We start from the raw sequence: 16,929 nt of genomic DNA, 5'->3' as shown, positions 1-16,929 counted from the left end.
AGACCAACCCCCCCTCCCAGCCAACCTTACCCATTGATTGTAATCATCAATAAGGGAGTGATCCAGAATGTCCCTGGCAGGAACCCAACTTCTCTCTTTCAAACGGTAACCTTTCCAGTCTACCAACAAACTGGAATGCAAGTCCCCTCTGTCTGGAGTCCAGAATACGATTGACCAAATACATTGGTTCTGCATCTACAGGACATGGCAGTGGGGGAACTGGGATAGGCAAATTAATAGGAAAATGAAAAAAATAAAAAAATAGGCTGTAATTCGAAAACATCAAACACGTGATGAATTCTCCTGTACGCTGGAGGGAATTTTAGGAAAGTAAGCTTAGTCCAGTGGAATTTTAAAAGCAAGTTTATTAGAGATGGAGCGGAATGCCACACTGTTTGACCAATGTCGTATACCAGAGGCATTGACCAGTGGCGATCAGCCTGAGTCTCTTGAGCGGGATTCTGCGCTACCACACACTGCAACACCTCAAAGGGACAGATGACAGTTGCAGTAACCCCTCTGGGATCGATTGGAAGAATCATTGCTAAACTAAAATCCAAGTGCAACCAATTCCTGAATGGCAATTTGGTTTGATTGAAAATGTGAGACATCAGGTTTGATGCTCTTGGAACCCGGGTGGTACAACAGGGAAAAATCGAAATGACTGAAAAATAGTGCCCACCGAGCCTGCCTAGATTTAGGGCATTTAGCGGATCTGATGTACTCTAGATTCTTATTGTTGGTCCAGATGACAAAAGGTAGCCCTGTACCTCTTCTAACCAGTGATGCCACTCTTCTAAAGCTAACTTAACTGCAAACAACTCTCTGTTACCAATATCGTAGTTATGTAGTTTATGTAATTGATGTGAATACAATGTGAAGGGATGCATCTAATCATCCGTGGAAGCCAGCTGGGACAAAACCTCACCTACCCCCACCTCTGATCTGGTCGACCTCCAAAACAAACTGGTGTGTAGTGTCAGGGGCAATAAGAATGGGAGACGAAACAAAGCGACGCTTCAGTGTGGCAAATGCAGCTTCAGCTGCACTGGACTACCTGAACGCCGTCTAGATGGAGGGGTGGCTAGCTGTCTGAAATTACGAATGAAAACATTGGTAAAAATTGGTGGACCCCAGAAACCTCTACAGGGCCTTACGGGAATCTGGGTTGGCCAATCCATCACAGCCTTAACCTTATCAGGGTCCATGTGTAATCCCTTGGACTCTTTCTGAAACGATCTAGCCTAAAAAGGGAACAGACTGTGCATGAAATGCGCACTTCTCCACCTTGACAAAAAGCCCATTCTCCAGCATCCTTTGGATCACTCGCCTGATGTGCTGCACACGAAGCAAAAATCAATAAATCCTCCAGGTAGACATATATGAACTGATCAACCATATCTCTCAGCACATCATTAACGGGTGCCTGGAAAACTGCTAGGAAGTTGGATAACCCAAACGGCATAAGCAGATATTCAAAATGCCCCCTTGGGGTTTTAAATGCAGTTTTCCATTTACCCCCCTCCCTTACGTGAACCAAATGATAAGCATTGCACAAGTCTGATTAATGAAGAAGGCCCTGCAACCGCTCAAATGCTGAAGACATCAATGGCAAAGGATAAGTATTCTTTACCGTGATGTTGTTCAAGTCCCAGTAGTCAATGCAAGGTCACAAAGAGCCATCCTTCTTTGCGACAAAGAAAAATCCTGCCCCTGATGGAGAAGAAGAGGGGCAAATGATCCAAGCTGATAGAGAATCAAAAATATATTTCTCTATGGCTTCCATCTCGGGACTCGAAAGAGAGTATAACCTGTCCTCATGTGGAGACATAACTGGTACTAAATCTAAGGCACAGTCATAGGGACAATGAGGAGGAAGAGAAGCAGCCCTGGACTTAGTGAACAATTCCTTCAAGTCGAAGTACTCCTCTGCCATATTTGATACGTTCAACGTTTCATCCTGTAACAAAGCACAAGACACAGGGGAACAGGCAGACATAAGATAAGATGCATTACACACTCCTTGCTCCAACTCTGGGATTTTGTCGGGTAAGCCCAACACAACCAAAACCATTAGAGAGTCAGTCAATAAAAACTAAACGTTTTCAGCCAAGAAGTTACCCAAAGCACTACAGTACATACACAATTCTCTAGTCCATTGATGTTCTCTCTCCTCCCAGGAAAGCCAGGCTTGGCCAACCTGCATGGTTGCAAATTAAACATGGTTGTAGTAATACTGTAGTTATGTTAATCAATATGCCAAAAACATGTTTTACCACTTTTACTACAATAAAACCATGGGTACTTAGGGGTAAAGGATATTTTAGCAAGCATAGGAAGATTCCCCTTCCCGAGGTGGAAATGCGTTTTGTACCGGGAATTTCCACAGCTGGGCAACAACCAGAACGTGTTTTGTAGAGCACACTTCTATGTTTTTGCATCTGAGCACATGGTTCCTGGCTATGTACTCTTCTCTGCTGTGTTATTGTTGTTTGTTATTTTTATTTTTAGACTTTCAGTGAAACCCGTCTAACCCTGTACTTAAGTCCTTGACTGCCCTTACACCCACACCTGTGACAGTTGTTCTTTTGTTTTTTATGTACTTACATCTCAGTGTTTGCTAAATAAGGTTTAGTATATGGTGGTTAAACACAATATGTGTGTTGTGACTCCTGTGACTGTCTCTCCAAGCACTCCCCTAGAAGATTGATGTGCATTTTACCAACAAGAAGTCCTGTTTAATAAATATGGGATTTCTTTTGTAAAGTTCTTGCATGAAGATGCAAGATTCAGTAAAACATTATTTTTTCAGGACCTCATCCTCACATAAGATACAAAACTACCATATTGTGCTATATAAACATTGGAGTTAATAGTATCTGTTTGATTACATGGCTTTGACTAACTACAGGTGCTGGTCATATAATTAGAATATCATTTAAATACCATTCAAAAAGTGAAACTTGTATATTATATTCATTCATTACAAACACTGTGATATATTTCAAATGTTTATTTCTTTTAATTTTAAAGATTATAACTGACAACTAATGAAAACCCCAAATTCAGTATCTTAGAAAATTTGAATATTGTGAAAAGGTTCAATACTGAAGACACCTGGTGCCACACTCTAATCAGCTAATTAACTCAAAACACCTGCAAAGGTCTTTAAATGGTCTCTCAGACTAGTAGGTTACAGATTTGACAGTTGTCTAAAAGACGACCATTGACACCTTGCACAAGGAAAGCAAGACACAAAAGGTAATTGCAAAAGAGGCTGGCTGTTTACAGAGCTATGTGTCCAAGCACATTAATAGAGAGGCGAAGGGAAGGAAAAGATGTAGAAAAAAGTGTACAAGTAATAGGATAACCGCACCCTGTAGAGGATTGTAAAACAAACCCGATTCAAAAATACGGGGGAGATTCACAAAGAGTGGACTGCAGCGGGAGTCAGTGCTTCAATAACCACTACTCACAGACGTATGCAAGACATGGGTTTCAGCTGTTGCATTCTTCAAGCCACTCTTGAACAACAGACAGCGTCAGAAGCGTCTCACCTGGGCTAAAGACAAAAAGGGCTGGACTGCTGCTGAGTGGTCCAAAGTTATGTTCTCTGATGAAAGTAAATTTTGCATTTCCTTTGGAAATCAGGGTCTTAGAGTCTGGAGGAAGAGAGGAGAGGCACAGAATCCATATTGCTGAGTTTCCTCAGTCAGTGATAGTTTGGGGTGCCATGTCATCTGCTGGTGTTGTTACACTGTGTTATCTGAGGTCCAAGGTCAACGCAGCCATATACCAGGAAGTTTTTTTTGAGCACTTCATGCTTCCTTCTGCTGACCAACTTTATGGAGATGAAGATTTCATTTTCCAACAGGACTTGGCACCTGCACACAGTGTCAAAACTACCATTACCTGGTTTAAGGACCATGGTATCCATGTGCATAAATGGCCAGCAAACTCACCTGACCTTAACCCCATAGAAAATCTATGGGGCATTGTGAAGAGGAAGATGCGATATGCCAGACCAAACAATGGAGAAGAGCTGAAGGCCACTACCATAGCAGCCTGGGCTCTCATAACACCTGACCAGTGCAACAGACTGATTGACTCTATGCCATGCCGCATTGGTGCAGTAATTTAGACAAAAGGAGCCCCAACTAAGTATTGAGTGCTGTACATGCTCATTCTTTTCATGTTCATACTTTTCAGTTGGCCAAGATACTGAATTTGGGATTTTCATTATTTGTCAGTTATAATCATCAAAATTAAAAGATATAAACATTTGGAATATATTGGTCTGTGTGTAATGAATGAATATAACATACAAGTTTCACTTTTTGACTGTAATTAGTGAAATAAATCAACTTTGTGATGATATTCTAACCTGTTCATGATTTTTGCTGAACATTTCTGCCATTATGGACATCAACTTGAGATAGTCACCACTGATAAGCTACTAATAAATATAATGTAGAAACTTTTAATTTCCTGTAAAGCTGGTTCACAAGGATTTGCATAATGAAAAGCGTTACACAAACTGAATTTAATAGTTTACATTAAAAGAGCCAGTCTGTTTTCTCCTCCAAAGACTGCCATTAATTCTGTCATATTTGGAGAGGTTTGAATTACTTTGGTGACGAACCACGATATGACATAATGTTTTTGTTGAGGAGAGACATTTACACACTTCATGATGTTTCACAAGATGTTTAGGTCATTCAAGAATGCGTACAGAAATCGAGAGTTATTTTAATGTATTTCATACATTTTCCATGTCTGCACAATTTCTCTGACAGAGGAAAAATAGTTTATGTTAAATTAGGATAACTATAAAGAGTGTCAGTAATATTAATATTAATATTTATATTACATTCATGCATACCTACATTCTGGTATGATCTGGTATTGTTACAGGAATAGTTCACACAAAAATTAAAATTCTGCCATCTTTTTCTCATTCTCGTGTTCCAAATCTGGACGAACTTCTTTGTTCTGCCGAACACAAAGAAAGAATATTTTAAAGAAAGTTTGTAAACAGGCTGTTTTAATTTTGAGTGAACTATTCATTTAAGAGTGAAGTTCTTATACCTTGTTACAGAGTAAATATGACAGCAGTCAAAGTAGAAAGTTAAAGTCGGTTGAGTTCAGTTTAAACTCTGTGAGGGCCAGCATGCTCTACAGCAAGGGTCACCAAATTCAGTCCTGGAGGCCCAGTGTCCAGCAGAGATTAGCTCCAAACCTAATCAAACACACCTGAAACTACTTTCTTACTAGGTGTGCTTGAAACTTCCAGGCAGGTGTGTTGAGGAAAGTTAGAGCTGTATTCTGCAGGGCAACAGCCCTCCATGACCCCTGCTCTATAGTCTTGCCTAAAATATTTCACGCTCCTGATTATGCTCATTATGCTCAGTACCAAGACTTCAGAAGTTCAGCAGCTTATTTAATTCATTTATTTGTGTCAGACCTGGGGTGTGAGCAAAGGGGCGAATCCAAAGACAAAGAGCCAAAGCACTGTCCAGGGAAATATTTATTTTCAAATATAGCCTTTTAATAAGGAAAAACAATACATTTGGCTGTGTTAGCTATGTGCATATAAGTTTGAATCCATAATCTTAACTGAACTGTAGTGGTCTCATTATGGGCTGAACACTCAACCAAGCAATACCATCTTGGTCAACCACCCTAAGTCTCGCAAAGACTGCAGCAGAAGGTCCGGACTCAGCAGCTTTCACTGGCCAAAGTCGATGTCTCTACAATAACAAACTGGAGTGCAACCAATAAATCATTGATTTGAGGATAGACTTCGGTCGTCAAGACTCTATACCATAAACTTAACATACTTTTGAAATCCAGCTTATCGTAATAAGCAATCTGCTGAGAATTGAATTTTTTTGGGTGAAATAGTGCCTGTGTTTCTGTTCACTATCAACGTTTTTTTTTCCGTTTAACCTTGCTGTTCTGTTCACCTTTCCAGTTCTAAGTTTGTGTAAATAAAACTAATTTGCTGCACTTCACCTCACCTTTATTTTTTGAGTCTAGTTATTTCTTTGTGTATAAATGACATAGATATACGGTGCATTTGAATTTTTTTCGGGTTGCACAATGTAGAAAATAAATGTTTGCTAACCTGAATATTACCTTTTCCTGTTTTTAATCTAACGCAGAATATTTTAGCTTTAAAGCGGCCAGTCTACTTTGAAAACAGCCACTGATTGGAAAACACCTTCACTGCATCTACCGCCCTAGCGGTGACGTCACGCCTGACGCCACGCCGCTTTGACTGGTGTTTTTTTTTTTATTTTTAAAGCCTGAACTTGAGTACGTTCGTGCAGGAGTCATACAGATGGATGTAATACACCATTGGTGGAAAATCGCAGAGGCCTGCAGAAGATCAGAATGAGATTATTCGTGTTTGTGCCCGTTAGCTGAAGGAGGATGATGATGATTTTTGCTGTTGGTGCTTTTAGCATATGTGCTAACGTTAGCTCTCCTCATTCAGTATTTCTGTGTTTGTGAACAGCTAACATAGCAGCCCACGGCTCTCTACTTCACTTCCGGCTCTTTCAAAGCAGGTAAGAATGTAAAGTCTTCGCTGTTTATCAGCTCTAGCGTCTTGCACGTGTTGTGCAGGAAGATTCTTTAGCTGCTAAAAGTGAGACATCAAACTGCACATGACTGACCTCCTGCCTTGACTTTTCCTGCATTACTAATTCATTTGAACCGATAATCATTCTGTGCTGCGTATACATATGCTGTCAGACAAATACCACTGGCTTTTAAATTGCCGTGCTCATATGACTTTTAGCAAGCAGGTATTCGACAAAGTGAACTAAAAAAACGTACGTAAAATCTTCGGAGCAGTCTAGTGAAAGTTCGATAATATTCGTTCTTTTACAGTTAATTAACTTCAAGTAGATTATGGTGTTAATGTGACTTTGGTGCTGTTACTTGACACCTGCGTTATTTGTTTAGTGTTGTTTGACGAATAAGTAATCATCATTTCCGTTCTCTCTGTTGTGTGTGTGTGTGTGTGTGTGTGTGGTGAGTGAGTGAGTGATGTGTTGCGGTATGTTGTGTTTTGTTGTGTGAGTGAGAGAGAGAGAGAGTGATGTGTGTGTGTGTGTGTGTGTGTGTGTGTGTGTGTGTATTGTCAGACAGGTGCTGTCAGTGACAGATGTCCTAGGATTATGGCAGTGCTCCGTTTATGTTCTCAGGCAGTGAGACATGGTTCTTCTTAGCATTTCCTTTGGGTTGACAACAGATAGCATGGAGATGATTTATTAATTCACATATATATATATATATATACATTTATTTACTTATCTTTTGTTCAACATCAATGTTTTACTGTAAAGTGCTGAAATTGTAAAGTTGATTATTTTATATTTTAAAAAGATTTTAAAGTCTATGTGAAATCAAGATTGTACTGAACAATTCATCCGTCCTAGTCCATAAAAAAAATTGGCGCCTTATTCTTAAATACAAATCTGAAAATGCTCCTCCCCTCATTCTATTTACACTAAAAAGCATTCTATTTACACTAAAATAGCATTTTCTTTAGCTATAGATGTGTAAATAGTAGTTAGGTGGCATATAATTCAGTACTGTAGTACATTATAAAATAATATTCAATAAAAATCCTATAAAGTTTATTAGATGAATGCCATTTTTATTGGGACAAAAACTTTTTGACGCCTGGTCGTCAACTGTTTCGTTGCATGCGTGATACCAATATACTGTAGGGTAACCGCAAAGTTTTCTACTACGTTATTACACGCATGCGCAGGAACAGATCGTGTACTCGCAGGCCTTTTCTGATGACCTCAGTTTGACAGCTTGGTCTTGAGCATAACATTATTAACCACGCCCCTCCAACTGCTATTGTTCATTTTTGAATGAAACATCCACTTTACTAGATCCAATCAATTTTCAGTAGAAAAAAAACAAGACACACCCTCTGTTTTCCTCATTCAATATTCTGTTGAATGGATGTACATCACTATACAGAAGTAAAATCAGTTGCAGAGTTTAAGCGATTACCATTTTTGGTATTGCAAAGCAACATTTATACATATTGTTTAACCATGTCAACATAATAAACTTCAATAATAGGCAGTGTTGGGAAGTGACTAGTTACATTTTACAGAATTATGTAACTGAAGTTAAAAAAAAAGTTATTTAAAATTTATAATTAAATTATAAAATGTTAACGATTACAATTGTCAACTACATATTTAATAGATTGTTTTTTTTCATCAATTGCATTGACTGATCTGAAATATTAGATATTAGATGTTCCAGTAGTTTTGGGTGCATCGTTCAGTTTTGTTTTGGGTGCCGGAAAGAAGGTCAAATATTTGCCTTATCTTATTGAGTGCATGTTGTACTGTTCAAATTATCAGTGTTTATCTTTAGAGAAGTTCCATCTTTGAAAATGAGCACATAGCATGAAATAACCCAGTTCTGTCTTTTTCTTCTTTCTTTTTTTTTACTGTAACCCACTTTCACAGCTTTTAAGCTATTTTTTAATTTAAAACTCTGATTTCAAAAACTGGACCATTTTTTTTTATCTTTTGTTGTTTTGCAGGATAATAGGATCTCTGAATTTGTGGTCGTCTAGGGATTATTCTGACACATCTGAAAGGTAAATCCATTAAACATTCAACAGAAAATAGTTCACGGGTTGATCATGTTCAAAAATAACAGTGCAGTTCATACGATACAATAACTTGAATGCATTTTTTCTGAACATGGTTTTGTAATAATTCTGAACATGGTAAAAAAAAATTAAAGGGGAGAGCAGTCAAAAATATAAGTTTAATACAAATCGTCAACTTATAAGTATCCATCTGCTTTCTGAGCAGTTTTGAGATATTGAGCTTCAAAGCTTTTGTATATATGTACAGAGCTTCTCAAAAAATATCACATAATATAATAAGATGTCATAGAATGAGATTATTTGAATAACTCAATTTTGACAAAAATGTCAGATAGAAGCTTATAATTCCAAGGTGACAAAATGTCCTGATGGCAGTTAAAAAAATTAATTGCCTAATACAAAATTTAAACCTTAAACATTTTGCGTAATGTTTTATTAGTATTCCCTAGAAAAGAATATCAACACACATTACTGTACTTCTTAATGTTTGTGGGCCAAATCAGTCACATGGTGCAACTAACAAAGTTACAGCCGAACCAGTTGGTTGTCCAAAATACTTTAAACAGAAAATTATATTATTGAGAAGACCAAACCCACATAACTATGTGCCAAGGTTGATAAACCTATTAAAGCTGTTTTAATATCTAAATATACTATATAGCTAAAGGCATGTGAATGATGTGAAAAGCCTGTGAAAAATGTTTGTGAAAGATGTAGTATAATTTTAAATAGGTGACTATGTATGAAACCAGTTCATATATATATATATATATATATATATATATATATATATATATATATATATATATATATATATATATATATATATATATATGTGTGTAAAAAAAAAAAAAAATATATATATATATATATATATGTGTGTGTGTGTGTAAAAAAAAAAAAAAAAAATATATATATATATATATATATATATATAAAAATATATATATATATATATATATATATATATAAATATATATATATATATATATATATATATATATATATATATATATATATATATATATATATATATATTTTTTTTTTTTTTTTTTTTTTTTTACATTTATTTATTAAATAATAAGAATGTTTGAAATTACTGTCTATTTGATCAAATAAAAGCAGGCTGGATGAGCATAAGAAAACAGTAGAAACTGCCCCTAAGTCAGCTGTTGTTATTTGTGCTGTGTTTAACAGAGACGTAAAGATGAGTGGCTGCGACGAGCAGGAAGAAGCCTGTAAGGCTGGTTGTTACCAGCTCTAATCTTCATATGAACCTCTGCTGAACCACTGACAGCTGTCTCGGGTGAATATGTCTGTGCACGAGGACTTGGATCACCCGCGCTTTTTTGTGGGAGCTGATGATGGCGAGGGAGACGAGCTGCTGGATCCAGGCAGAGTGCTCGGTTATGACTGCCTGTACGAACATGTGGAAGAGGAGGATGAAGACAGAGATGACGCCGAATATGATTCGGTATGGTTGTCAAATCGGCTGTCTTATTCATCAGTTGTGTTCTGCTGCGTTTCTAAAAGCTGAAAAAGGATTCCTTATAACCTGCCCGTAAACAAACAGTACAGCGTCATGAGAAAATATTTGAATATTCAAAGTAATTCAAGTCAGGACATCTATAAATAAAATAAAGTTATATTACACAAGACAAGACGCATGCCTGTATATTGCATTAATGATTTAGAGCACAGTATAGATGGATTACAATACATGAACCTGGAAAAATGCACCGAGAGCTGCACTTTCCTGGAGACGATGCAAAAAGCCAGTGCTCCGTAACCACTAGTTTGTCGCTTTGAATTATGGGTGACAGGTGTACTGTTGCAGCTGTCAGTGAGGGAGGTTTTTTTTTTTTTACATTGCAAGAAATATCCAAATTTGATCCATGACGCAACAATTTATTAGCAGCTAAGCATTTTAGTTTCTTGTAGTGTGGCTCAAATGATTTTAATTTGAGACGCATGTTGTTATCTGCAGCCTCCCGAGAGACAGATTGTGGTGGGTATCTGTGCCATGTCTAAGAAGTCAAAGTCCAAACCTATGAAGGAGATCCTGGAGAGACTTTGTCTGTTTAAATACATCACTGTGGTTACGTTTGAAGAGGAAGTCATTTTGAATGAGCCGGTGGAAAACTGGCCACTCTGCGATTGTCTCATCTCTTTCCATTCCAAAGGTTCGTAGTGTCTGTGTTCATTGTAACAGATTACAAAAAAAATTTCTTTGCTGTATATTTTGATAAATAAGTCACACCTAACCTATAAGCTACACCAGGTCAAATTTATATTGAGAGGGAAAAAAAGGTTGCATGGTGCGTAAGTCACATTTTATTATAGCGTAATAAATACAAAATTGCATTAATGTAAACATTTACAAACAATAAAAACACAGTATAAGGATTCCACAAATGCCCATTTTTAATTAATAACATTTTGGTTAATGATAATTTGCAAACATTACAAATTATGTGAAGTTTGTGTAGAAATGTATTCCATGGTTTGAATGCTCTATTCTGATTGGCTGGACAGTGTGTGTTACTGAGAGCAAGAACAGAAAGGTACTTTTCTTCGTGATATGAACCTGTTTTTGTGAATTTGTTCATTAATTATTGTCTTTTTTTTTTTTTTTTTTTTTTTTTTTTAAGGATTCCCGCTAGATAAAGCTGTAGCTTATAAGAAGCTGAGGAATCCATTTGTCATCAATGATCTGGACCTTCAGTATTTTATTCAGGACAGGTGAGCTCCGTGAATTGCATTGTTTATTAAGCACAAATGATGCTCTAAAAGAGAAGATATTGCCAGCTGTTCTATATGCTTTTAAAAACAGGAAAACCCTTTGCTCATTATGTATATTAGATAAATAGATGAGTTCTCCCAGGTATTGTAATTGCTGATTAAAATGAAACCGTTGCCTCCGAGTTTGTTCACAAGCAGTCACAAAAATTGCTATTGTCATCATAGTAATCATCCGTTAAGGGGTAATATTTAGCCCTAGAATTGATTTTGTTTTTTATAATTTCCTCTGTATTGTATTTTTGTTGTTTTTATGACAAATAAATGGTTTAGTTAATTGAGTACATGCACACAGACAAAAAATACTTGAAAACCATTGCATTCTACCTATTGGATATCATAAAAAATAAAATAGATGTTCAAACTCAGACTGAGCAGTGAGGAAAGAATGCTCCCCATTACTGAAGTGGTCAGTGACCCACAGAATCTCCTAAAGGTCTGAATATCAATGGCAAGTGGACTGTGACCTGGTGCTTACACCTAAATCTCAGCTGTTCTTAAATTCAGAACTGCTTGTTGATGGCAGATTTTCCAGTACTGGAAAGCACATGGAAATTAGAACAAAGAGTTTACCACTCCCCGAAAGTGCCATGCGGGAGAGGTATTGCTGTGACACTGTGACACAAAAACATTTTGTTGGTTTTGTTTTGGGTGAGCGAATGACAGATGGGACTTTTTGTTTTTGCATAATTAAGTTAAGCTGTCAGATACGTAGACCTATTGATAGAAGATTAAAAAGGCTTTTTAAACACAGTTCAAACATTTGGTTTTCTCGAAGAACATTTAAATAAAATCGATGGTTTCTTTTTAACAATTGACCTTTTATCCCTCAAAATCCTAATGCTTATGCAATATTTTCATGTTTAGGAGAGAGGTGTATCGGATACTGAAGGCTGAGGGAATACAGCTTCCCCGCTTTGCGGTTCTGAACCGGGATCCTGCCAGGCCAGAAGGTTTGTTAACTCCCTTAAATCTCACACTGACCTAGTTTGGACTACATAAAATAAGCCTGTGTCACCAGTGAACAGTTTAGATCATCTGCGTCACAGTGGTGTGTTCTCAGATGGTTTGATACTTAACTTTTATCTATTTTTTTTTAAGCCGATTTCTCTGTTTTACAATGGGTTTGTGAATGATTAATATGGTCGCAGGTTCCCTTTGTAGATTAATAGATTTGTTGAGAGCATTTTTGTACTTTTCAACTGAATTCACTGAAATCTTACTCTAATCAAATCAAGACCCTGTGAATGAATTTTCTTTGCCTATTTTCCTTGTATAAAACAGTGCTTCTCTTTGCATAGCTTGTGTAGAGTGAATTTGATTTGGTTGATCGCGCCGTCGATCTCTCATTGAGAACCTGACCGTGTGCATTTAACTACCCAAATATCCTGTTTCTAAATCATTTTTATGGCTTCTTCAGGAGGTTGCTCTTTTATTTGTGTGATGTTTTTGTAGAGTGTAATCTGGTGGAGGGAGAGGACCATGTGGAGGTGAACGGGGAGATTTTCCAGAAGCCTTTTGTAGAGAAGCCAGTGAGTGCCGAGGACCACAATGTCTACATCTATTACCCCACATCCGCAGGAGGGGGAAGTCAGAGGCTCTTCCGCAAGGTGTGACTACAATAAATCCCTTCCACACAAAAATACACACCACATTAATTACATCAAGGTATTTTAAGCTAAATACTTACATTTTTATATTAAGTAGCTGAAATCACTGTGTACTTGCGCCATACAATAAGTACAGTATACTTATATTCTATTCATGTTGTATTTCAAAGCACTACTGCTACTATTGAGGTGGGATGGGGTAAGGTCAGGGACAGTTTTGCTGGTATTACAGTTTAAGGATGAGTCAAGTGTAACTATGTGTTATTATATTGTACTAAATAATTTAAGTACATAGTTAACACTAATTAATATTATGTATTGAGTCACTAAAATGAACAAAATTACATGAGAAAGAAAGCCTGAAATTTTTATTTTTTTGTACATAGATTAATCATGTATTTGTATGACCAAAACTGAAAAATAGAGGACAAAAAAGGGAATGAGCTACCCAAAACATGAGAATGATTTGTTATATTAAACCAACTATATATTCAGAGTTCATGGTTTTCATTTATACTGGGACAGAGTTACATAACATGCAATGCTTTTTAGGAGAGAGTAGCTGAGCTGCTTAGCAGCTTGTATAACTCCTGATATTTTTGATGATTCGGAGTGTATTGTGGTGCAAGTAAGCATTTATTATTTAAAAACAAGATGATAGAATCATAATATGACATGGTATACTTGGAAGGTTTATGTTAGTACTAAAAGTTTTTAAATCACTGCAATACACTGTTTGTTTCGTTGTATTAAATAATCCAAACTCATCCTAACTGTTGTGTTGATCAGATGTGTGTCTTACGGTTTCTGATCACATTACGTTTGTTTAAGATTGGCAGCAGAAGTAGCGTCTATTCTCCTGAGAGTAACGTCAGGAAGACTGGATCCTACATATACGAGGAGTTCATGCCTACAGATGGAACTGATGTGAAGGTATCGCAATTGTTTATCTGCAGCAGAGCAAAAAAGCTCACTCCGTTTTCATATTAGTGATAGTAAGTGATTAAAATATTGTAGTTTTTTTAAAAGGAATATTTTTTTTTCTTTCTCTTTGTTTCTGTTCATTCTGTTCTTCATAAAACGTCTTACTGTGAGACATACTGTATGTGAAAACTCTTGAGTCAAGTCTGACTTTTTAGTTTAGTTTAGTTTTTTTTTTTTTTTCTCTAGCTGACAAGTTATTTCATTATTGCTGTCAGCTAGAGAGGTGTAATTTACTATTTAATTGAAAACGGAGTTTAAAATCAAGAGTTTTATTATTTAGTGAAAAGATTTGACACTTGTGTTTGGCTTGTGTTTACAATATGTGACCTTAAAGCACAAAACCATTCATGAGTAGCATGGGTATAATTGCAGCAATAGCCAACTTCTTCTACATTAAAGTTTTCATAAATTAAACACCACTGTTTCATTTGCTTTCTTGTGTTTGTTCACATCAGGTGTACACTGTAGGTCCAGACTATGCCCATGCAGAGGCTCGTAAGTCTCCCGCTCTGGATGGTAAGGTGGAACGAGACAGCGAGGGGAAAGAGGTCCGTTATCCAGTCATTCTCAATGCCAGAGAGAAACTCATCGCTTGGAAAGTCTGTCTGGCTTTCAAGGTAAATGAAGATATTGACAAACGACTCTGAGGCTGCTTCTTTTAATAGTTGGAGCTTTATATCTGATTGTTTGTCATAAAATGTTATTTATAGCAAACTGTGTGTGGGTTCGATCTGCTTCGTGCCAATGGCCAGTCATACGTCTGTGACGTCAATGGCTTCAGCTTTGTCAAGAACTCCATGAAATACTATGATGACTGTGCAAAAATCCTGGGGTCAGTACATCACGCAAATCCTAAATATCCAGTGACTGTTTATTTATTTGTGTGCTTGTGTGTTATAAATAGAAACAGATGATTATACTAAGAGCATTAATGATTTAATGATTGTACAGCACGCACTCATTTATAAAGATTTTTGTTTTTCTTGTGCCCTACAGAAATATCATCATGAGAGAACTGGCTCCACAGTTTCAGATCCCGTGGTCAATCCCTTTAGAAGCAGAGGACATTCCCATAGTTCCTACAACCTCTGGAACTATGTATGTCCTTACAAGCAATGACAAACACTGTTTTAAACCATACGAAAATGAAATAATCATTAACTCAGCCTTTTGTCTCATTCATATGACTTTCTTTTATTTTCACCAAAACCACAAATTGTTAGCAGGATGTTTTTGCTGCCTCTCTTATGTACTTCACTAAAGTGAACCCATTTAGTGTTAAAGAGTGTGTCACAATGTGCTGCCACCGCATTTATTTCACCCACCTGGATTTTCTTTTAGTTATTGCTTGAGCAAAAGAAAGCATGTTATGTTGGTTTGAAACGATGGTGAATAAATGATGACTGTTTTCATTTATTGTTGACGTGCTGATTTAGATCTTTTTATTTCTGTATTAGCTCAAAATAAATATCCACTCTATAACTTTCAGGATGGAGTTGAGGTGTGTGATTGCTGTGATTCGACATGGCGACAGAACTCCCAAACAGAAGATGAAAATGGAAGTTCGACATCAGCGGTACGGACTTTTACCTTTTCTATGATGCTGATCTATATTCATCATAATCTTTAACTAATTCCACAAAAAAAATTGACGCCGCTCAACTAAAAAGGCACTGCTCGACTTAAACCACTGTTGTATTTCTCATGTCGTGTTTTTCAGGTTTTTTGACCTCTTTGAAAAATGCGAAGGTTACAAAAGTGGAAAACTGAAATTGAAAAAACCAAAGCAACTCCAAGTAAAGAAATGTTGTTTTAATAACTAATAACAAAAGACATATTTTGCATCTTTACTTGAGTGAATATTACTTGTCATGCATGCCTAAAGCATCCATCTGAATATTAGCTGCTTTGATCAGTGCTTTTGTCGTTTGTTTGAATTGGACAGGAGGTTTTGGACATTGCCAGGCAGCTTTTGGTAGAACTTGGACAAAATAATGATTCGGAAATTGAAGAGAGCAAAGCAAAGCTTGAACAGCTAAAAACCGTCCTTGAAATGTAAGTTTGACCAGTAAATTTATTAATAGGGGCCAAGCAGATGACCGAATATAAACTTTTGGTTCAGTCTGCCATGCTATATGAATTTCAAATTATTGCCACTTTTGGTTATATGCTTATAGGCCAGGTTATACTCAAATATAAAGCCGTATTTCAGTCTCGTTTTGTATGTTCAGGTACGGTCATTTCTCTGGCATTAATCGCAAGGTTCAGTTAACATATCTGCCACATGGCTGCCCTAAAACATCCAGCGAAGAGGAAGGTAAGGATGGTCTTGCATGTGTCTTTTGGCTTTCTATTTGTTTATGTGGGTTTTATGTAAGCGTGAGATGAGTTACATTTCATTAAAAACTTTAATAACTTTAGAACATAATATATATATATATATATATATATATACATGTTGGCGACTGACTGTGAAGCCAGAGACAATGTTCCAGTAAATTAAAGAGATTTTAGTGCAGTTTTGTTTGATTTGTTTTCTGGCAAAACCCTCTCACAAAAGTCACCCCCGATCATATTTGTGACCCTGAAGCACGAAACCTGCCATAACCAGCACAGATATATTTGTAGTGATAGCCAACAATAAATTGTATATGTCGAAATGCTAGATTTTTGTTTTATTCCAAAAAACATGAGGATAATTTGTAAAACTCCTACCGTAATATATGTAAACATATTTTTTTTAAACATAAGAACTTCATTGGAAGGCAATTTTCTAAATATTTAGATTTTTTTTTTTAATTTTTTTTTCATCAGATTCTAGATTTTCAAAGAGTTGTATCTCAGCCAGATAACAACAACAAACCATAACTCAAGGGA

General features: G+C 36.6%; 1 protein-coding gene across 16 annotated transcripts in view; it reads left to right on the top strand.

Moving 5' to 3' along the window:
• Window positions 1-6,276: 6,276 nt before the first annotated feature.
• ppip5k2 (diphosphoinositol pentakisphosphate kinase 2) overlaps window positions 6,277-16,929 on the top strand; it is a 34,367-nt gene continuing 23,714 nt past the window's right edge. For 8 of the 16 annotated variants that reach the window (XM_043250383.1, XM_043250382.1, XM_043250379.1 and 5 more), the window contains exons 1-15: window positions 6,279-6,572; window positions 8,588-8,644; window positions 9,857-10,133; window positions 10,647-10,842; window positions 11,311-11,401; window positions 12,326-12,411; window positions 12,914-13,068; window positions 13,900-14,001; window positions 14,508-14,669; window positions 14,763-14,884; window positions 15,049-15,150; window positions 15,542-15,628; window positions 15,773-15,848; window positions 15,998-16,107; window positions 16,284-16,369. In XM_043250383.1, the coding sequence (XP_043106318.1) occupies window positions 9,972-10,133; window positions 10,647-10,842; window positions 11,311-11,401; window positions 12,326-12,411; window positions 12,914-13,068; window positions 13,900-14,001; window positions 14,508-14,669; window positions 14,763-14,884; window positions 15,049-15,150; window positions 15,542-15,628; window positions 15,773-15,848; window positions 15,998-16,107; window positions 16,284-16,369 (1,537 nt within the window). In that variant the 5' untranslated portion in view covers window positions 6,279-6,572; window positions 8,588-8,644; window positions 9,857-9,971. Of the gene's footprint in view, window positions 6,573-7,123; window positions 7,218-8,587; window positions 8,645-9,856; window positions 10,134-10,646; window positions 10,843-11,310; window positions 11,402-12,325; window positions 12,412-12,913; window positions 13,069-13,899; window positions 14,002-14,507; window positions 14,670-14,762; window positions 14,885-15,048; window positions 15,151-15,541; window positions 15,629-15,772; window positions 15,849-15,997; window positions 16,108-16,283; window positions 16,370-16,929 lie in introns of those variants that run through there. The other 8 variants (XM_043250386.1, XM_043250384.1, XM_043250387.1 and 5 more) reach the window with 5 other exon arrangements.

The sequence above is a fragment of the Puntigrus tetrazona genome, chromosome 10 (genome assembly GCF_018831695.1).
Source record: "Puntigrus tetrazona isolate hp1 chromosome 10, ASM1883169v1, whole genome shotgun sequence".
NCBI lineage: Eukaryota > Metazoa > Chordata > Actinopteri > Cypriniformes > Cyprinidae > Puntigrus > Puntigrus tetrazona.
Note: the sequence above shows the minus strand (reverse complement) of the source record. Positions and strands in the feature narration are given on the sequence as shown.